The sequence below is a fragment of the Rissa tridactyla genome, chromosome 3 (assembly GCF_028500815.1).
Source record: "Rissa tridactyla isolate bRisTri1 chromosome 3, bRisTri1.patW.cur.20221130, whole genome shotgun sequence".
Classification (NCBI taxonomy): domain Eukaryota; kingdom Metazoa; phylum Chordata; class Aves; order Charadriiformes; family Laridae; genus Rissa; species Rissa tridactyla.
Window position 1 is genome coordinate 68,088,587 of NC_071468.1, and position 19,521 is coordinate 68,108,107.

Consider the following 19,521-nt stretch of genomic DNA (forward strand, 5'->3'; position numbering starts at 1 on the left):
CTCTCCTTTCTTTTCCTCTCCTCCTCTTTCAGTGTGGTGCCCTTTCATCTCTTGCACAACTAAATCCAATTGTATGCTGAATGAAAAGATGTGTCTCTACATGAGCGAGCAGTAATGGGGACTAGAAAACAAGGTATTCATGGGTCTAGTTCGAGACAAAATACTTTTAGCTATTGAAGGCAAAAAAGTACTGAAAAAGTCATAGGTATGCTCAATCAGGGTGCAGCAGGTTACCAATGCTCTGCATGACAAGAAATCTAAGGATGAAGAACAAAAAAGAAATGAAGAAAAAAAAAAGAAGGTGGGAAAGAGAGCGAGGAAAAACTAGAGGGTGATACTAACAGGATAAGAATTTTCACATGGAGCCAGATCAAAGATCTTTTATCTTACTCATAGGTATCTGACTGTGGCCAATAGTGGATGCTAGAAGGAAACAGAAAAACGCATACTGATATCTCTCCCAGGCAATTTCCCATATCAAAAAAATTGTCAGTGGAGAGATTTTTGAGCTACATGTTTTGCCTGTGTTGTCCCCAACTGATTTTTCTTCCATGACTTTATTCAATTGCTTTTTAAACCCACATAGATCCTTATATGCACAACAAACTTTGGCAGGGAGTTGAATAGCTTGACCACAAGGACCGTTTTTTTTTCTGTTTTCTTGGAATCCATCACCTGCTTGTTTCTTTCGTTCACATTTGCATCTTTGCATTACTTATGTGAGAAGAGACTGTGAACAACAGTGAACCTTTTACCCTTGTTTACCTTCCTTACTAAAGGTCACAGGGACCTGCGTCATATTTCTCCTCAGTCACCCCATTTCCTGCCTGAAGACTCCTACCGTACCTAGTCACTCCTTGAGCAGAACCACTTCAGACCCTGGCCGCCCCTTTCGGTACCCCACCCTGTTCCATCATGCCTGGTTTGAGATGGGGGACCAGACCTGCTCTAGGTAATCAAAATCTGTCTGTACACTGGAGCAATAACGATGTTTTCTGTTTTGTTCTCTGCCTCTCCCTAAATAATCTCTAACATTTTATTTCCATTGTTTTGCCTACCGTTGACATTTGAGCCAATGTATTTATACAACTGTTCAGCATCCTGTCAGTACTTCATTCCTGAATGGTAGTAGTCACCTGAGATCCCCTTGTCTTCTACGTGAAGTTAAGACCTTCCTGTGTACTATTTCCACCCACAGGTTTTTAGAGAACCTACAACAAAATCTTATCAGAAATGGAACTTTTACTGTATTAACTTTTCTGAATAGGCCTCTTCATACTGTACTTATTCTAGGGTAGGTATAATTATTATATCTATTATATCATGACCTGTTGGTCATGTAAAATGCCTACAGAGAACTAGCAGCAAATTTCCTAATGGAAATACAGCTTTTATTAGCAAAAGAGTGTTTTAGCTTGGGTGGATGACACCATTCTGACCCAATTCTGCCCCAAATTAAACTAATAGAAGCATTTTTGTGCCCATGTCAGCTTTTATAACTATATCAGCACTGGAGTTTTAGCCAGAATAGAAATTCTGAGAAAAAAGTCAACAATCCCAAATGACATTGAGAGATGGGCAAATTTTTCAACCATAAGATGGGTCTCTACTGTCAGACATATGGCCTGACAATATGTGTGAAGATAATCTGATAACCTGGTTTTCATTTGGACACTACTACGAGACAATAAGGATACGTATCTTTCCAAAAGCACAATAAAACTCATTGTAGGTGGTATGAGATGTCATCACATCCCGTTTTTGTTTTACTATGGAAAGTCCACCCAGACAACACCGAGAGAGCAGAAAGGCTGCTCATTGCTGTCCAGTGCTCAAAGGTAGGGACTGATGTGCTCGTCCTTGTGGAGAATATTGTAAAGACGAAATGTTATGATATCATGATGGCTTCATCACTGTTATTCTATATATTCACTGAGACAAGGAGCTTAGGTATTCTTCTAACAGAATGTACCTACCACTTTCATAGGAAAAGAACAATATGCTGGGTTTATTTCTCAGCTCCAACTCCAGAAATATTTTGTATTTTCATTCCTCATGTTTCAACCAATTATTCTGTTTAGTTCGTACGACTGCAGTCAATATTTTTGATGGGTTTCAAGGGCCTAACTTAAAGCATTAAGTATTATGAATATAAAAAGTCAGTGTTCATCATCCCAGTGTTTTTCTTCTTCAGCATAAATGTTCCATTTCCTATTTTCTGATTGTCCTCAACTCATCAAATCTATATATATCTGGCTCATGCAGTCCCTCAGCTCAAGGCTGGAGGACATGCAGGTAGGGGGAGTACCTTTCCATCCCAGGCTATGCTGTTTCAGAGGTTTTTGGCTCCTGCTCGTCATGCCAGAAGAGGTAGAGAGGTCTGTGGGGTAGGGGCAGATGGAAAGGGGGCAGCTGGTCTCCCCTGAGCTTACCCTGCCCCAAGGCCTGCACATGGACCTCACAGATATGTATATATATCTACATGCAATATATAAAACCATGCATATATATATATTTTATATGTGTGTTCATATGTGTGTGTGCACACACATTTACATGTAAGAGTATGTACAGTGTATCTCTGTGTATATGTTTTGTATATAGATGTATGTATAGATGTATGCATCTATGAATGTGCTGGTATACCTATGGGCACAAAATGTGCAGTTAATTGTCCCTTGGGAGGAATTTCCATCCCCAAACCCCTGTTTCTCCCGAGATGGAGCAAAGTGCCATGACAGGTTGTGCCCTGCTCCCACCAAGGAAGCACTTTTGGGGGCTGAGGCAGAGCCCAGGACCTCACCCGGACCTGCCAGCTGCTGCGGGAGGAATGAGAAGGACCCCAACCCAAGCACTGCTTCCCCCCGAGCCTGCTCTTGCTGGGTGTTCACGCAGACACGCAGACACAGGTGGGTGCATGACACACCCGCGCACGGCCACCAGCTGGAAATACTCCCTCCTCGGAGGGCACGGGAAGGGAAAAGAAACAATGCCCTTTTTTCTGCTTTTCTTTGTCTCTATATGGGAAAGACTTCAAGCGCGAAATTTTAAGAGCCCTCTAAGGTGTTTCAGAGCAAAGATAAATTCCCCTCATGATAAAATAAACAGGTGAAACATGACCGCCTCTGGGGTTTGCCCACGACGCAAGTAAGCGCTCAACGGCCCGTTAGTCCCTGTGTTCACGCGAATAAATAACACGGAGGGGATTATCACCTTCGGCGGAGCAGAGCGGCTTTGCCTTTGTCTCTACCCTTCCCGCAGGGTCGCAGGGAGGACCCGCCGCGCTCCCGGCAGCGAACAAAGGAAAACCCTGTCACCGTCCCGCTGCTGCTGGTGCAGAAGGCGCCCGGCATCCCTGCCTGCTCCGAGCAGGCTCCCCTGAAAGGGACACTAAATAATTGATCAGAATCGATTGCCTGCATGCATTGGGAAGGGAAACCGGGCGCATCCCTTGCATGCAGCCTGCTCCTTCCCCCATCGGCGCCGTAATCCTATTCCAGCATGTGCAGATAGATGAGGGGACGCAACTCAGCCTTCAGGCCTGGGCGGGGTTCTTCCCGTTTAATCTTTTCTTTTCTCTTCCCTTCGCTGCTTTCCTCCCTCCCCCCTCGTTCCGTCTCCCAGGCCCAGTGAGGTCAGCTCATGAATATTGCTTCATTTTCCTGAGAGGCTCTGGCAGCGCCGGGTACCTCGTGTGCGGGTGCCCGTCTCCCTGTGCATGCGTTTCGCCAGCCCGGCAGCAGACAAAGTGGTGGTGAGTAATGCGCCTGCTTTAGATCCATTTCTTTTTTCTTTTTTCTTTTTTTTTTTTTCCCCCCTACAAAAAGGGAACGTTATTCGGGATTCGGATGCAACAAACCCGTCAGGTATAAAGGGGGACCAGCGAAAATCCTCCCCGCGCCTTTAAAACCCGGACAAAAGGCAGAAGCGCTCCCAAACCTCAAGCCGCGGTTGCGATTTGGGATGTCAGAGATGGAGAGGCGGGCGCCCGGCGAGGGGAAGCGGGTGGCCGGGGCCGGGGGAAGCCCTTGCCTGAAGCCTCGGGCAGGGGACATCCTCACGCCGGCGGGTGGAGCCACCGGACTTCTCCCTTTTGTTGCTGCCATCTATTTACGGATTTTTTTTTCGCCTGGACAGCTGTTCCCGGCAGGAAAACCTGCGGAGACGCCAGGTCCTGGCGCCACGTGGGTTTGCCTCTGGGGAGGAGGCTGTGCGGAGGAGTTTTATGAGGACGGAGATTTCGGACTTGGGCTCAAACGGGGCTTTCGTTGTGCCAGTTAAAAGCGAAAAAAAAAATAAAATTAAGCAACTGAACCGTAGGCGGTAGCCGGTCCTGGAATTGGGGGCATGCACGGTGCTGGTTGTGTTCCCGGCAGATCGCGGCTGAGCCTGATGACTTTGCTGCAGTGAAACTTCCCAAAAAGATCCAGGTATAGTGTAGGGTTCCCGACTGCTATTTTTAATTTAATTTTGTAATTTTAATTTTACAATAGGTAAAAGGCAAAGTAACGAGTAAAAGATAGAGGATCTAAGCTGAGTCCTGGCTTTCTGCATTTTCTTTAGGTTTGGATTTCAAGAGTGACATTTTGTACCTCTGAACAACAGCAGTTTGGGAATTCTGTTTGTGATGGTTAATAGAGATGTAAAGCAAACCTTTTATAAAGTGTTGTGATACAAGGGTAAGTTCTGATAGGTTTACACTTCCATGCTCCCTTTTTACTCATTAATGCCTGGGAAAATTTTGCCAAATTTTGTTCTTTTGAGCATGAACTTTCAGCATATTGGTTAAAAACAGAGTGATAATGACAGTGCGTTTGAGAGGAAACCCTGTGCCCCTGCCAGTGAACGCAGAGCAAACACAGTCTCATTGTCTAGTATGTTCCAGGGAGTAAACCAATTGTCAGGGTACGTTATAATGTCTACATTGATTTTGCCCAGTCGGGGGGGGTTCTTTCTTTATTCCCTCTTCTAGTAGGGAATGGTTAAGCCGTGTTTTAGGAGGGAATCATTAGGCCATGTTAGGAATGGTGTCATTTCTACTTTTGCCCACGTTTTCCCTTTGAGGACAGTTGAATAAAGGCTATGTGAAAACTGTTTGTGGATCATAGCCATTATTTTCAGAATATACTAAGGAGTGTCTTTGCAGCATGATGTGGCATTTAACAGCCCTTTTAAATAATCTGTTGTGACCATGAAAACTATATTTTTATCCCTATGGGGAGAAAATTGCCTTCCGAGCACCCTTTGGTGAGTACCACATAATATCTTGTACTGGGTGAGGGTGTATTCCCTGCTTCCTCTGTTTTGAAAATCTGCTGGAGTGATTACACCTCAGCATAATCAGTAACAAACCTGAATCAGACTTAAATCCTGACAATGCCTCTGGAAAACAAATTGGGACAAATCTGGATTTAGAAGCTGATTGAAGGCCCCCTTTCCTTTATGGGCCTCGATTCACTAGTTGCAGAGGCCTAACCTTGTCCTGGAAGAGTCCCTGTCAATGCTGAAGGGAAATCTGTTGTTGCTTCCACGTGCGCAGCCCTTTGTACAGCAGCCTTCCCCCACTTGGCTGTGACAGACACCTGGAAGAGGCCTTTGAGGAGGCAGACAGGTGCAGTAGCACCCCAGACTGGTACTGGGCTTGGTACGGAGGACGACGAGAGGGAAGGCTGTGTGTGGATGGAATTTTAACTCTGATTTGGCAGCTCGAAGGGGGAAGGGTTCGGCATCAGGGGGGACAAACGCCCCTAGATGCAAGCCGAGTGGGAACTGGTCTCGGCCTCAGCCGGGCGGTGTGGGCTCCCTCCCGAAAGCCATTCCCTCCGGATTGACGCTGGGCGTCAGCCTCGGCCGGCTTCTCCTCGGCCGCCGCTCTGCCCGCAGGTGCCGGCGGGACGCGGGGCAGGGCTCGGGAGCCGACGGGGCACGGCGGCGGCCGGGAGCGGGCACGCTGGCCGCCGGCCTTGACGGAGACCCCGTCTCCCCGCCGCCGCCGGGGTGCCCTCCCCGTCCCCACCCCGACCGTCTTCTCCGCTTCTCCTCCCTCCCCCAGCTCTCAGGGCGGCGGCGGCGGAGGCGGAGGACGCCGCCGGTGATGGACGTCTCCCGGAGATAGCCGCCGCCATGAGCCAGCCACCTGCAGGGGGCGCCGCCGCCGCCGAGCCTCGCCTGCATCCCGAGGGCAGCAGCGGCAGGAAGCAGCAGCGAGCCTCCTCCCCGGCCAGGGCCCGCGACAACCCGCCGCGCCCGCCGCCCGCCGCCGCCGCCGCCGCAGCCTCCCGCGTTCCGGCCGCCGCCGCTGCCGCCGCCGCCGCCAAGGCCGCCTCGGCGCGGCCGCCGCCGGGCCAGGCCCCCCGAGCCGCCCGCGGCCGCGCCGCCGACAGGCCGCCGCGCAGCGCCGGGCCGCCGGGAGCTGTCCAACCCGGCGCCGGTGCTGAACCGCCGCCGGCCGCCGGCGGGAGAGCCGCCGCCGAGGAGCCGCCGCCGCTGCGGGCCGCCGAGGCCGCCGCGCCGCGGGCCGCCGAGGAGGCGCCCCCTGCAGGAGGCGGCGGCGGCGGCGGGGGGGAGCGGGAGGGGGCGGTGGCGCCGCAGCCGCCGCCGCCGCCCAAGCAGTGGCGGGGGAAAGCGGGGCGGTCTCCGCTGAAGGGCGCGGGGGAGGCGGCCCCGGCGCCTCCATCTTCCTCCGGCGCGGGGAAGGGTCGGGGGGCGGCGGGCGGCGGCGGCGGGTACTGGAAGGAGGGATGCCTGCAAAGTGAGCTCATCCAGTTCCACCTCAGGAAGGGGCTGGCGGCGGCCGCCCAGATGCAAACCAAGGGCAGCAACCACAGCAGCAGCGGCAGCGCTTCCTCCGCCTCCTCCTCCTCCTCCGCCTCCGCGGCCGCCGCCCCGGCCGAGCCTCCTCCGGCCTCCTCCGCCTCCTCGCCCTCTGCCATGGCGGCGGCCGGGGCGGAGGGGCTGCGGCAAGGCGAGGCGGACGGCGGCGGCAGGACCGGCGCCCCCGAAGGCGCCCTGAGCCCGCAGCTGCAGGAGGAGATGCAGGAAGAGATGGAGAAGCTGCGGGAGGAGAACGAGAGCCTCAAGGTGAGGGGCCGGGGTGGCCGTGGCAGCGGGAGGGGGGGACCGGGGCGGGGGTGGGGGTTTGGGGGGAACCGGGGCCCACCCTCGCACCGGTGAGGAGCTTCGCTGCTGCCCTCACCCCCGGCACTGGTGCTGGAGGCAGAGTTAAGATGGCCCTGTTGTGGGGCCACTTCCCATCTTCGTTGCGGTGCATATAATGAGCTGGGTTGTATTTAGCTGGTGTCTCTGCGGGCAGGAGCTCCATTTTGGCTGCTTTCCCCTATATATGCTGACATTTGTGCTTTTGACCCACCTGTGGCATCCCTGTCCCCTTCTCACCCCGGTGCCAGAATGAGATAGATGAGCTGAGGACAGAGATGGATGAGATGAGGGACAGTTTCTTCGAGGAGGACGCTTGTCAGCTTCAAGAAATGCGCCATGAACTGGAGCGAGCCAACAAGAACTGCCGTATCCTTCAGTACCGGCTGCGCAAGGCCGAGCGCAAGAGGCTCCGCTACGCCCAGACCGGCGAGATTGACGGCGAGCTCTTGCGCAGCATGGAGCAGGACCTCAAGGTACAGACATGAGCAGGTGTCAAGGGGAGGGAGAGCCTCAGATGGAGACATGAGCGTGCTCTCGGTCCTCATGACTCAGGCATTTCCATCTGTTCTGCTGTACACTGTGCACCCGATGCAGCCCATAGGATAGCAATGGTCAAGCTTACCTTGGTAATAGAAGCCCTGCAGTACATAGGTAGGCTATTTTCAGCTTTAGTCCAAGCATTTGTTATAAAGTTGATGTGCAAGAAGTGACTCAAATACAAATTAGGATCTAGAGGTTTTGGCTCTTTTACGACGAATGCAAAACACACCCTACCACCACAAAATTAAACCATCTGAATCAACCCGTTAACTTTGAGGGGATTGCTGTACTCTTTAGTAAAGATTTCAGAGGACAGGTAGATTAAATACGTGCAGAGTCACAACATGAAATCCTGACTCTGTTGGTGTCAGTGGAAAAACTGCTGTTATCTTTGGTGAAAGCAGGATTTTCCACATGCACTTGATACCATAGACACATCAAATTTCAATGTGTAATCAACTGTATTTAATCCATACCATCTGAATGAACCACAGCCCATTGTTGAGGAAAACAAGTCTGTGTTTAAAGATTGTTGTTGGTAAAATATTCATAATCTCCATTACAGATTTGTCCAATTACCGAAAAAAACCCAAACCCTTTCTTGCACTAGTTGGAAGTTGTTTAATTTCTGCTTCCATCCACTAGACTTTGTTAAGGCTCCTACTTAATCAAGACTCCTAAACTTGTTTCAGTTGGCAGGTGTCCCTTCATTTCTCATGGAAATACAGACATCTGTATAGCAACATTTGTCCTCTGTATAGGACTAGTGACCTATGGTTTGTTGGATTCAGTGGACTGCAGTTGAAAATGCTAATTTAATACATGATCGGGAACAAGGTGATTCTTATACTTCTGTCTGATAAGTATAATGGATTGAGAGTCTGTTATTCCCAAACCTGGTTTGCAGACTTGGATTATCTTTTCTGAAAATTTTCCAGCTTGACATCATTCTTATTAAAATGTAGACACCAGTCCAAGACACGTTTCAGTAATTTTCTTGCTAATGCCGATTTAAAACGCCGATATCCTTCTCTGTATTTCTATTTGATATTCCTTGCCTGTGCATATTCAAAAAACACATTTGCCGTTGCGGCCATGACAGTTCTGTAAGTACAACTGTTCACGTGGCCCCTGACAAAATAGTGTCTTCCTGGTCAGAAGCAAAATGACCCCTTTGTCAGGGGTCAGATGGAATTGCTGATCAAAGCAAGAGACATTTTGCACACTCAGAATGATGCTCAGGTGAATAGTTGACATACACACCTCTGCAGGCAGAATGTGAACGTGAGCCTTCATGTCCCAAGTGAGTATTGTGATTCCAGTTTATCGAGTTGATGTCTTTGTTGGCTCAATGATACTTTGTATTAGCAGGTAACACATGCACAGGGCCTGGGAGAGGCTCGCCTGCAATATAGGACATAGCAGCTAAGGCCTTAGGTTGAGCTGGACAAAGGGCTTGCTCTAATTAGGATTTCTCCCACAATAACCCTACTACTGACTGTTTGGAAAGGAATAGTGTTTTTGCAAAGCGTTCCCACAGATCATGAATGTGTTCCGCTTTGGAGTAGGGATGAACATCTAATGCCAAATTTCTGCCTAATTGAATTCCTGGTGCTGGCTAACCGTAATTGTAACTCATGTGCAGTTCTCTGTAGTGTTCCCAAGTCCTCTTCTGAAGAATTTCTATCCAAAATGATGTTGTCCGTTTTGCATGGGTAACATATTAGGGGACTTAATCCTTCAGAGACACAGTCTTGCATTGAGGTGTATTACAATGCATCTTGCCTAAGTGAGTCGCATTTCCCATATGATCTAGAATGCTCTGTAGGATTTCCCTGCATTAATTGCCACTCCACCAAATCTTATGTCAAAAAATCACTACCAGTAATGATTTTGTTATTTTGTTGTATTTAACTGTATCTATGGACCGAAGAGAGAATCCGATAGGATGCTGCTAAAAATGTCCCCTATGATTTTCCATTTACTTTGGTTGGACAACCAGATGAACAGTTTAATACTGAGCGTAGGAAAAGACATCAAGATTTCACCCTGTGGTGTGATTCTCAGCTCATCCTGCGGTCTTTTTGGGGTATGGTTATAATTGAAATTCCCCTCCACTCTCTGTTGGGCATTATGTGTCTTGAGTGTGCGTGCAGTGGGGGAGGTTATTGAACGATCTTGTGCTACACTGCAGTGTTGTATCTGTAATTCACACACACTGGGTTTCTTGTCAGGGGAGGCTGAGTCACTAGCTGCTGCTGTTTTCTGATAGATCGGATTCTTCAAGACTGCTTGCTTACAATTATTATTATTTTCTTTAGAGTTTTGGTATGTCAAAGAGAACTCTCTTTGACATAGAAACATAAAGATTGTTCCAGTGAAAGCCATAAAGGATAGCTCTCTGAGCTCCCCTAGCTAATGCTAAGAAGGATTAATTATACTTTCCGATGTTGTAAAAAAAGTAGGAAATTAGGCTTTTCAAACTATGTGCCTAAATCCCCATCATAACAGTGATTAGTGTATATTTAAATATTTTTGGTGCATGATTATAGTTTCTGGTGGTTTCACAAAACACAATGCAAGTGGCTTGAATGGCAAAATTCTCATTGCTTTATATGAAGAAGAGGAATTAGGTCTTGACGTGTGCCTTTTAACTCCATTCCTGGGAAAATGCATTAAAAAAAAAGGCAAAAACCTTAGTGTTCATTTTCATTTAAAGTATTGGACATCATTTGGATGAACACAAGGTCAGTAAAAATGTCGTTTGTTCATATTTTACTCTTTAAATTATCCAATAGTAGTAAATGCCAGATATTTAGGTTAACTGCCCATGAAGGACAGAGAAACTAGTGGGGTTGAAATAAAGCTGTGTCCTTTTGTGGTCCTATACCAGGCACAGGTACAGTAGACTTGGGAAGGTGAGCCCTGCTTTTAGATGCTTCTGCATGTGAAATATTTAAAGGGCACATGCCTTAGTGCATTGAAAAACATAAGCTAGCAGTGGTTGAGGGAAAATAGATGCTGCACTGTCTCCAGGAATAATGACAGTCCTGTTTCACTGTTGACATAACAGAGCCTAAGAAGGAGTTGGGGTTTAGTGTCTAATGCAGTTTCCAGTGAAGTCCGTAGGAAGACTATACCATTTTTTTGAAGGAATTGACTTGAATTTTGAATTATTTAGAACTCTATCTGTGGATGTGCTTGTCTACATTTTCTTTCATACCGCTTCTATCAAAATATCCAGAATTAACCTGTAAATGGTTGCTTAAGCACTAAGGGCTGCAGCAATAATTCTTTTTTTTAAAGAAAAGTCTTTCTTTTGAAATATCATTTCATTTAGGTTGCAAAAGATGTATCAGTGAGACTTCACCATGAGTTAGAAAACGTGGAAGAAAAACGTACTGTAACAGAAGACGAAAACGAAAAATTAAGACAGCAGCTTATAGAAGTTGAAATTGCCAAACAAGCACTACAGAATGAACTGGAAAAAATGAAAGAGGTTAGTGTTGTTATTTACTTCTACACAAAGTATTTGAAGTTCTCAAATGCTTATTGCTGAACTAACTGGTTTTCTTCCTACAACTTGTTTTGGCGGCAAAAACTATGTCTGGCAAAAGTTGAAAGTTGCATAGAGTGATGAAGTACAGTTTGGAAGCTGCGAACAAACTAAAATATTCAGTCTTTCCTAGGCAAAACAGAATCCAAACTGTGGCTTTGCTTTTCCTATAAAAGTAGGGAAAGGTGGAACTGATGGTAACAGAGTTCAGAGGCTTTGAGAAAATTGTGCTTATGTTAAGATACATGCAGGAAGGGTGGTGAAGGGAGTCAGAGGTATCTAACTTTGCAGATGACGTTCCCCATGTGTTTTTACAAAGACCATTTTTTTGTCCTTGGTAACTACTACTAGGGACTAGCAGGCACACCGAGACTGGGCATCTAGTTACCTCCCCACATTGTTCAGTCACGCTCTTTGTAGTATTGGGAAGTGAGAGACTCTACCTGGCCTTTCAGTCTAAGCATAATTTTACATTATACCTAATCCATCTTCAAAATTACTCCTTTCGCCATTATATAGTTGCAAGATACTGTGCCATTAAGTAAGCAGAAAATTGTATTACAGTGGTAATAGCCTGTCCGACAGAGGTAACAAAGCATGCAGTAAAAAGAGAAACTGTTGACTAAGAATGGCTTCTCAGAACAGATTTTAGAAATAGCTCTTCAGTTCGGTGTTTAAAATTCAATGAATGCCACCGATTTTAACTTTCAGTAATACTACCTAGCAGGAATGCCAATGTCTACTTTGATCTTCTATGAAGCAGAAGAGATGTATTTCAGTTGTTAAGAAAGGCAGGAAATTTTCAGTTGTGTGATAAGTTACAGTATTTTTAGGAATGTGATTGCTTACTTTAAGTGATGTAGTATTAAAAATATTCATATTTTTTTCTTTACAGGAACTGAATTTCAAACATGTTAGTAGAGGATAAACAGGTGTTTTTTCTTTGCCTTCTGCTGCTTTTCCAGATAATTGCATATTTGAAAAGCCTTATTCAGCCTTATAAGGCTTATTCTGAGCCTTGTTCAGCTTCCCTCTCCTCTGCCTGAGACTTTCTTCTGTTTTCACTGTGGTTTCCGCCATTAAATGCAACTCAGTTTCCAGGACCATCTTCTTTATGAGTGCATGATCTTTCCGTAATTATCCTTACAACTTCTTGCTAAGCTTGGCTTTACTCCAAATTTTCCATTATTCTTGTCCATTCAGACTCTGCTTCCTTGTAGATTCCCATTTCTGAATCCTTTCCTCCTGCCTTGTGACAGGTTGTACCACAGTAAGCTTCTTTGGCCATGCTTCTTTTTATGGATCTTCAGATTACAGTGAAGTGTAGTGGCAATTTAATAGCTTATGCTCTTTGGGAGCTATGTACCTGCAGGAAATAACCCGATAAATAGGCTCCTTTGTCTCTGTCATCAATAGTCACTTTCTCCTTAACTCTGATTCTTCACTCCGGCCCACTACACGGAACTGTGCTTCTGCTGCTCTCATACTGTTTTCCACTTCTTTCTTCAGCTTAGGTGTTTGTCTGTTTCTGTCTTTGCTCTTGGTATCAATGGAAGGATACTTGAGACTCCAGAAGAAAGGAAAGTGCTATGTTTAAGCCAGGGGCTCTTCTACATAATACTATTTTCATGAGGCTGAAACAGATGGATGGTTCCCATTGGCACAAAATGGGGGCACTGAGCCAGAATGGAAAAATGCAGTAAAACTCTACACCAGAGTAGAGGTGGAGTGGACAAGAAGTCAGAAATACATCCTTATACTGAATGGGAGAGGAGAACTGCTATGCTCAGTCATTATATGCATCATCATAATTAGACAGGAACTTTCATTTATGTATTTCAAACAGGCTGCTGAGTCCCTTTCAGTAGGAGAAGGCTGCTTTTCAGGCTAGGACTTTCAGCACAGCATGGGGGGAGTTGGAGGATGGTTGAGGAGGTGCAAGTCAAAGAAAAGCAAGTTTGAAGTGCAGCCAAATTATTATGCACTTTGCAAGCATGCCATGACTTGGGGGATGACTGGAAGGATGCTGGTGACAAATACTAATTCTTACAAATTTGAAATTTAGAATCTGTGAAGACACTATGAAATGTTAACTTGAAACAAGCATGAAAAAAACCCAACGCAGTCTGAAGTGCATTACAATTTTTCTGTGACAAATACCGTCTCTTCTCTGGCAATTGGAGGTTTCATGCATCTTACATGTCATTGACAGATACTCATAATATTAATTTTCTGTTTGCTTGTGAGTTATTTTCTCCAGTTTCATGGGTTTACAACCCTTTCTCATTTCAGTACAGCCATTATGACCAATCAGCCTCCTGCTTAAGAAGTTCTACTCAGCATAAATAAGAATGCAGAGTCAAGACCTTTTGTCTGGATTGTGATCTTCACTTTATTGAGCTTAGAATTAATGGCAGAGTTAATCTCCAAAGACAATGAAGCATTTTTATTTTACAGCATAATAACAGTGCTCAGAGTATGTAATGACTGATTTCTGCACTTTTATGTCATCAAATGTACTGCAAAAACACAAACCTTCCCATTCTTCTTAAAATCTATTTATGTATAACTGCCATGGGAAATTTGTTCTCCTTTTAAAAGAGCTGTGCAAAATAGCAGAGAATGGTTAAAAGACTTACTAGAAAATGTTGGAGGCAAAAGCATAATTTTTTGTTAGGTAGTCTCCAGAGAAGGACCAAAGCCAAAGTTCTCTTTGTGTAGATTCTGTATTGTTTTGAAAAACACGTTAGACTTGACTACAAACACATATAAAAGATAAATGCTAGCAGATGTGTTTGTGGGGAGACAAATCTGGAGTTCTCCAGTGAACGTTTGGGTGAGTATAGACTTGTGAATATATTCGTCCGTTAATATAGAGAGATGGCTGCTGTTTCCTTTCTGGGTTTGTAGCTTTTGAAAAAAATAATTATGATATCACGGAATCTTCAGAGTTGGAAGGGACCTCTAGAGATCATCTAGTCCAACTCCCCTGCTAGAGCAGGGTTATCATATATTAGCAAGGTTGTCATATATTCCATGACAAATAGAAGTTGTTGTTGATGACAGCAGAAGCTTGCAGGCATCCAGGATTTGGAAGGTGTTCTAGCAAAACATACATTTTCTATCAGTTTACTTTCAGTCCCTCAATCTGCAGCTACTGCATTTAATGTTATTCCTGCATACATCCACATGGAAACACAAGATTTTTAATCTGCATTGTCAATTCTCAGCATTTATTTGTAGCAACTGCTGCTGATTTCCTCTTTATTATTTGTTATTATTAATTGTAATGCTTTTTGGGAAGCTGATGACAAACTAGGGAAATTGTTTCCCAGAAGAAAGAGAAACCAACTGTAGCTAGATGTATTTTCTCCAGATATAAAAAAATTTGTTAAATAGTTGGATTCCTTAATATGTTCATTAATTTGTTGGTAACCATTTGTTATAGCCTAGCTAACTCTTCTAGAGCTTTTAATGAGAACAGTGTGAACTAATAATTCATTCATTTGCTATAGCTATGTAGCAAATGCCCAGTTAGCTGTGCTTTAGATGGTTTGTTGTGAGACAAATGAAGTAGGAGGAAAATATGACAGATGTATTGGACACTGGCCTTTACAAATCCTCATTGCGATGCAGATATGTAATTGCAGGAGGCCCAGGGTTTTTCAGAGACATATATATCTATGGATAGAAATCGATTGCTCTTGTAGTGCTCCAAACTGGTCAGATGCAAGACAGCTCAGTTCTTACAGCCGCATTAGGGTGATGTTGTCAAGCTACCATTTTCTTCTTCTAAGCATAGGTTATTAGCTCAGGTACAGAGCTTGCGATAACCATGGCTACATGTCACGTGAACCAGACATCTCTGTCTTTTATCCCCTCAGTTCAGACTGCAGGCAGAGGAATTTTTGCCTCTCTACATGGGTCTGTGCTTTGCTGCAGTGGTGCCTGTCTTGTCAGTCAGTCAGTCTGGTTTTGTATGCTGCATGGAAACGGAAGAAAGCAGCAGGATTTGGGGAGCTGGGCACTGGAGCTCGGAGGAGGAATCTGAATTCTATTCCTGATTTTGATACTAACCTGCTATGGGACCACAGGAAAGTGATTACTGCTCTACTCTTGCAACCTTTGCCTGCCCTGTTTAACCTGTGTGCACAGATTAGCTCTCCATACACCTCTTGTGTGCTCAGGCTGCACAGAAATTAGGAGGGTAGCTGGAAATTTCACAACAAAAGCTTCTGTAAAAAAAAGACAAAACCAAAAACCCAACAACTGTAAAAAAAAAAAACCCAAAAACCAAAACAGAACCCCCCCAAAAAAAACTGGAGAGCTGTGAAAAGAACTGGTAAGGGATGATCTGTCCCAGTCCCCTTGATCATCTATATAAGCTTGCCCACTATGTCTCCTTGATAAAAATCTAGTGTCTCTCCTTTCTCACATCCCTTTCTCTCTCTAAACCCCTTCTCCAGCCATGTAACCAGAGCCACTTATTTCCAGTCTTTTTCCTATAACTCACAAATTCTCTAGATTCTCTCTCTCGATCTTGATCCTATGTCTGTTTTTCTTTTTTTTTTTTTTGGCGGGTGTGTGTGTCTTATAATAGTTCCTTTGCTTGGCTGTTTTTCTGTTTTCTGTTTCCTAAGTCCCAGTCTTATCGTTCTTCCTCCCTCCTTTCTTTCATCCTTCCAACTCTTCATCGGTGTCCAGTCTCCCCTCTGGATTTCAAGTCTATTCCAGTTCATTTTCCTCTTATTCTACTCCAAGTGTATTATCCCCATTTCTTAGTTACAGCTTTGCTCTTCTGTGAAATTTGTCTTTTTCCCCTGATTCTTCCACCCCCTCATACAAATCTGTCAGCTTCCTTGGCTGGTTCTGTTCCTTTTCCTTGTTTCCAAGCTTTAGCTCTTTACTTTTGCATCTGGACGGAGAGCAGTGCAGGATCATTAACTGTGCTAGGAAAGAGCAATATATCACTGTGAGTACTAGGAGAAAAGGTTTCTGGTTCTAATGTCTAGCCTCGGCTTTATCTAGACCCACATGCAGCAACAATTGCAGGACTAATTAGGCTTTGCCTTCTGGCCTGGAGTTGGCACATAATCTGACAGCTGGAGAAAATGTGCAGATTGATAGCTGGGGTGGGAGAGGATGCGGTAGTTTGTAAATACAGAATTTTCAGCAATTTAAACCAGTAAACTCCAAGAAATAATTACCTGGTAATGTACAGAAATGGAAGATTTCTGAAAGATTATGGTTTGGCCAGTCATGATTTGGATGAAATAGAAAAGTATGAGGTATGTGTCGCATACAGACACAAAAATGTTCCCGAGCACAGGCATACTGGAACTTATCAAAAGAACAGTTACTAGAATAATTTAATATACGCAAACTAGGATATTCTCTTCTTGTAAAGAGCTGAATAATTTTGCTGAAATTTTCCAAAATATTAACAATGTTGATAACATCCTGAGACAGATGCTTGGCATGGAAAATTTGCAACATTTAAAATGTGATGAGGTTGTAAGGAACAGGAAACAGGTCTCATAATGGGTGGTGGTTTGCAGCATTTCCAATAGGCAAGGCAACCATATTCAACAGCAGCATTACATCTTCGGATGCCTTCAGAAGCAAAACTTTCTCATCCCCTATTTGTCTTGGTCACTTCTCTTAGGACCTTAAACTTCACCATCTCACAGTTGGGGCTGCCAGTGCTACCGTTGGCCATCAAGCCCCTGACCAATGCTTCCTTATTTGCAAGAGGTCCATCAGAGTGATTCCCACAGCTGGCTTATTTATGCCCTGTGGCAAAAATTGCCTTCAATCCATGGAAGAAATCATGTGACTTCTTCTAGTTGTCTGAAAAAGGATTCATCTGTTTCCTCTTATTCATCAGATGGTCTGTAGAAGATACCCCAAATTATGCCACCCATGCTTCTCTGATTGTTACCCGTAGCTCACAGCTGGCCCATCACCCATTACAAGGCAATGCTACATGCAATTGAACTGCTTTTTTTGTGTAGAGCACAACCCCGCTTCCTCACCTTTAGAGTTTGTATTGATCCTTGATCCATGGCTGCACTATCCCATCATGTTTCTGTGATCCCAGTGAGGTCACAGGTCTGTAACTGCACAAGGATTTCTAGCTTCTTTTTGTTTCCCATTCTGCATGCATACAAGCCACTGGAGATGGAGACTTGGCTGTGCTGCTTTGAAAGGGAAAGTTTGAGCCTCCTGCATCATACCATCTCCCAAGCACTTCCTAATTGCACCTCGTGTTTTCATTTCTCTTCAGAGCTTGAGCCTCATTTCAAACAGCTGGTAATGGAGGGAGCAGGGACAAAATTGAGAGAGACGAGACGCTAGTCTAATGCCTGCTGATGTAGCTGATCAGCTTCACAGGATGGGTGTAGTAAGTGGTACTCTTCGAAGAGTTACAGTAATTTACTTGCTCCTGGCACCAGATGGCAGCAGGGGAGGATTTAATAAGTCTTTCACAAGCCCGGTTCCTTCCTGGGTCTTTTGGACGACCCAAATACCAAGCCTATCAGCAACACTTCTACTAAAAGTACCTTTAAGCAGAGGGTTTCCATGATCTGGAATCTCAGTTTGTTGCCCCATGAAAATTCAATTTGCTTTGGTGAAAAGAACAACAGGATAATGAGGAGGCTTTCTTAAAAAGAGATGAGAAACAAGTGTCTGCCTGAGTTCATACAGGAAAAGGCAAAAAAGTCCTCTGTCTCCAAGTGCGGCTCAGTGATTCTCTAAGCATCACACCCCTGCAGATACAGAACCCCCATTTACTTCTGTCAGACTTGCTTATGTGAAATTCCGTTACCTTTGGTACACTGCCCAAATATCGTGTTCCTTTAAAAACAGTACTCAGGAGGGACGCTATTCATCATCTACGAGGGTGTGACTGACATCCTTGCTCAGAGCACACTGTGATTTCACAGTGAGCAGGATAAGCAGCTTGCTTCAGTTCTTTAGTTCTTTGGATATGAGAAAAGAATCATAGTGGAGAAATAAATTAATTTCTATTACAAAATCTGTTGTAGTAATTCTCTGAAAATGCCATGCTATAAACAGGAAAAAATTTATGTGCATTTGAGAAGCAGTTTGAATTTAAACCTCATAAAATTACATTTTAATTATGTATCAGCCATCAACAATTCACATGAGCCATTTGCTTTAAGACAGCTTATCAAAACTGAAAATAAACAGACTAACGGTCAATAATAATATAGCTCCAAAACGTATGTAATAAATAGTGAATGACTTCAAAGGAATAAAACTCCATAAATATCTTATTATTAAGAGGTTTTGTGAGTAAAGATGCCTCGAGTGGATTTTTTTCAGAGACTCATTGAAGCTGGTGCGCTGCTTTGTGTATTCCTATTGATTTGTCTTAAAATTTGCAAGGATGTGTGAAAAGAGAGGCAGGATTGCTTGCTAATGGGGAAGTAATACTGAAAGAGTAGCAACTAGTAGTGAAAAAGAGTGTATCTGGGATATGTTTAAAACAGAATTTAGCCATCACAAAATAAAGTTAGGTTTGAGGAATTCTTTGAATCTGTAAACATAATGCTTCTCCTCTGGTTTCATGAGGGCACGGGACTTCCTTCCTTGTGGCAGAATATTACCTTGTTTTCTTTCCTTCCTTTCTGTGATGGATATCAGCAGCCTTATATTTGCAAGTTCTCTTGTCACAGTTGTTATTGATACTACATACAGTCTCAGGTAAAATCAGAATCTCTTTGCAGTCAGCTCTATTTTAAAGGAAAAAAAAAAAAAGTAATGACCATTAAAAAAAAATCCTATCCAGAATGGGGGCCCAGAATAAGAGTTGAGCTTCTAAACACACAGAAACTATGTTTTAGATTAAGGACATGAGTCCCTACATCCAAGTCAATACCCGAGACCCTTTTTTTGCTTGAATCATTCTTCTCAAAATTGTTCTTTGCTACAGAATTGCTTCCATTAGTCAAAACCTATATTTTTAAAGTAAATCAGGCTAAGGAAGGGCCTACACGCTGACAAGCAATTGCTAGCACATCCCTCGTATGGTTTTGGCCTGGATCAGCTACCACTGCTTCAGTGCTTGGGCATGATTAGGGGTCTAGCCTGGCTCAGAGCTCATTCCTGATTGACAGTTTGGATGTGGTTCTGCTTGTTTGGAAAGAAGCTGTAGGGAAGTTTAGCTGTATTGTCATTTTACCTGAAAGGAGACTGAATTGTGGAGTGCCAGTTGGCATCAGGTCCTGAGGACAGTCCCT

The 19,521-nt window shown here is 44.6% G+C and overlaps 1 protein-coding gene across 6 annotated transcripts in view; it reads left to right on the forward strand.

Annotated features, from left to right (window-relative positions):
* Nucleotides 1-6,123: 6,123 nt before the first annotated feature.
* SOGA3 (SOGA family member 3) overlaps nucleotides 6,124-19,521 on the forward strand; it is a 43,741-nt gene continuing 30,343 nt past the window's right edge. For all 6 annotated transcript variants that reach the window (XM_054197142.1, XM_054197144.1, XM_054197145.1 and 3 more), the window contains exons 1-3: nucleotides 6,124-7,080; nucleotides 7,407-7,631; nucleotides 11,039-11,197. In XM_054197142.1, the coding sequence (XP_054053117.1) occupies nucleotides 6,124-7,080; nucleotides 7,407-7,631; nucleotides 11,039-11,197 (1,341 nt within the window). The remainder of the gene's footprint in view (nucleotides 7,081-7,406; nucleotides 7,632-11,038; nucleotides 11,198-19,521) is intronic.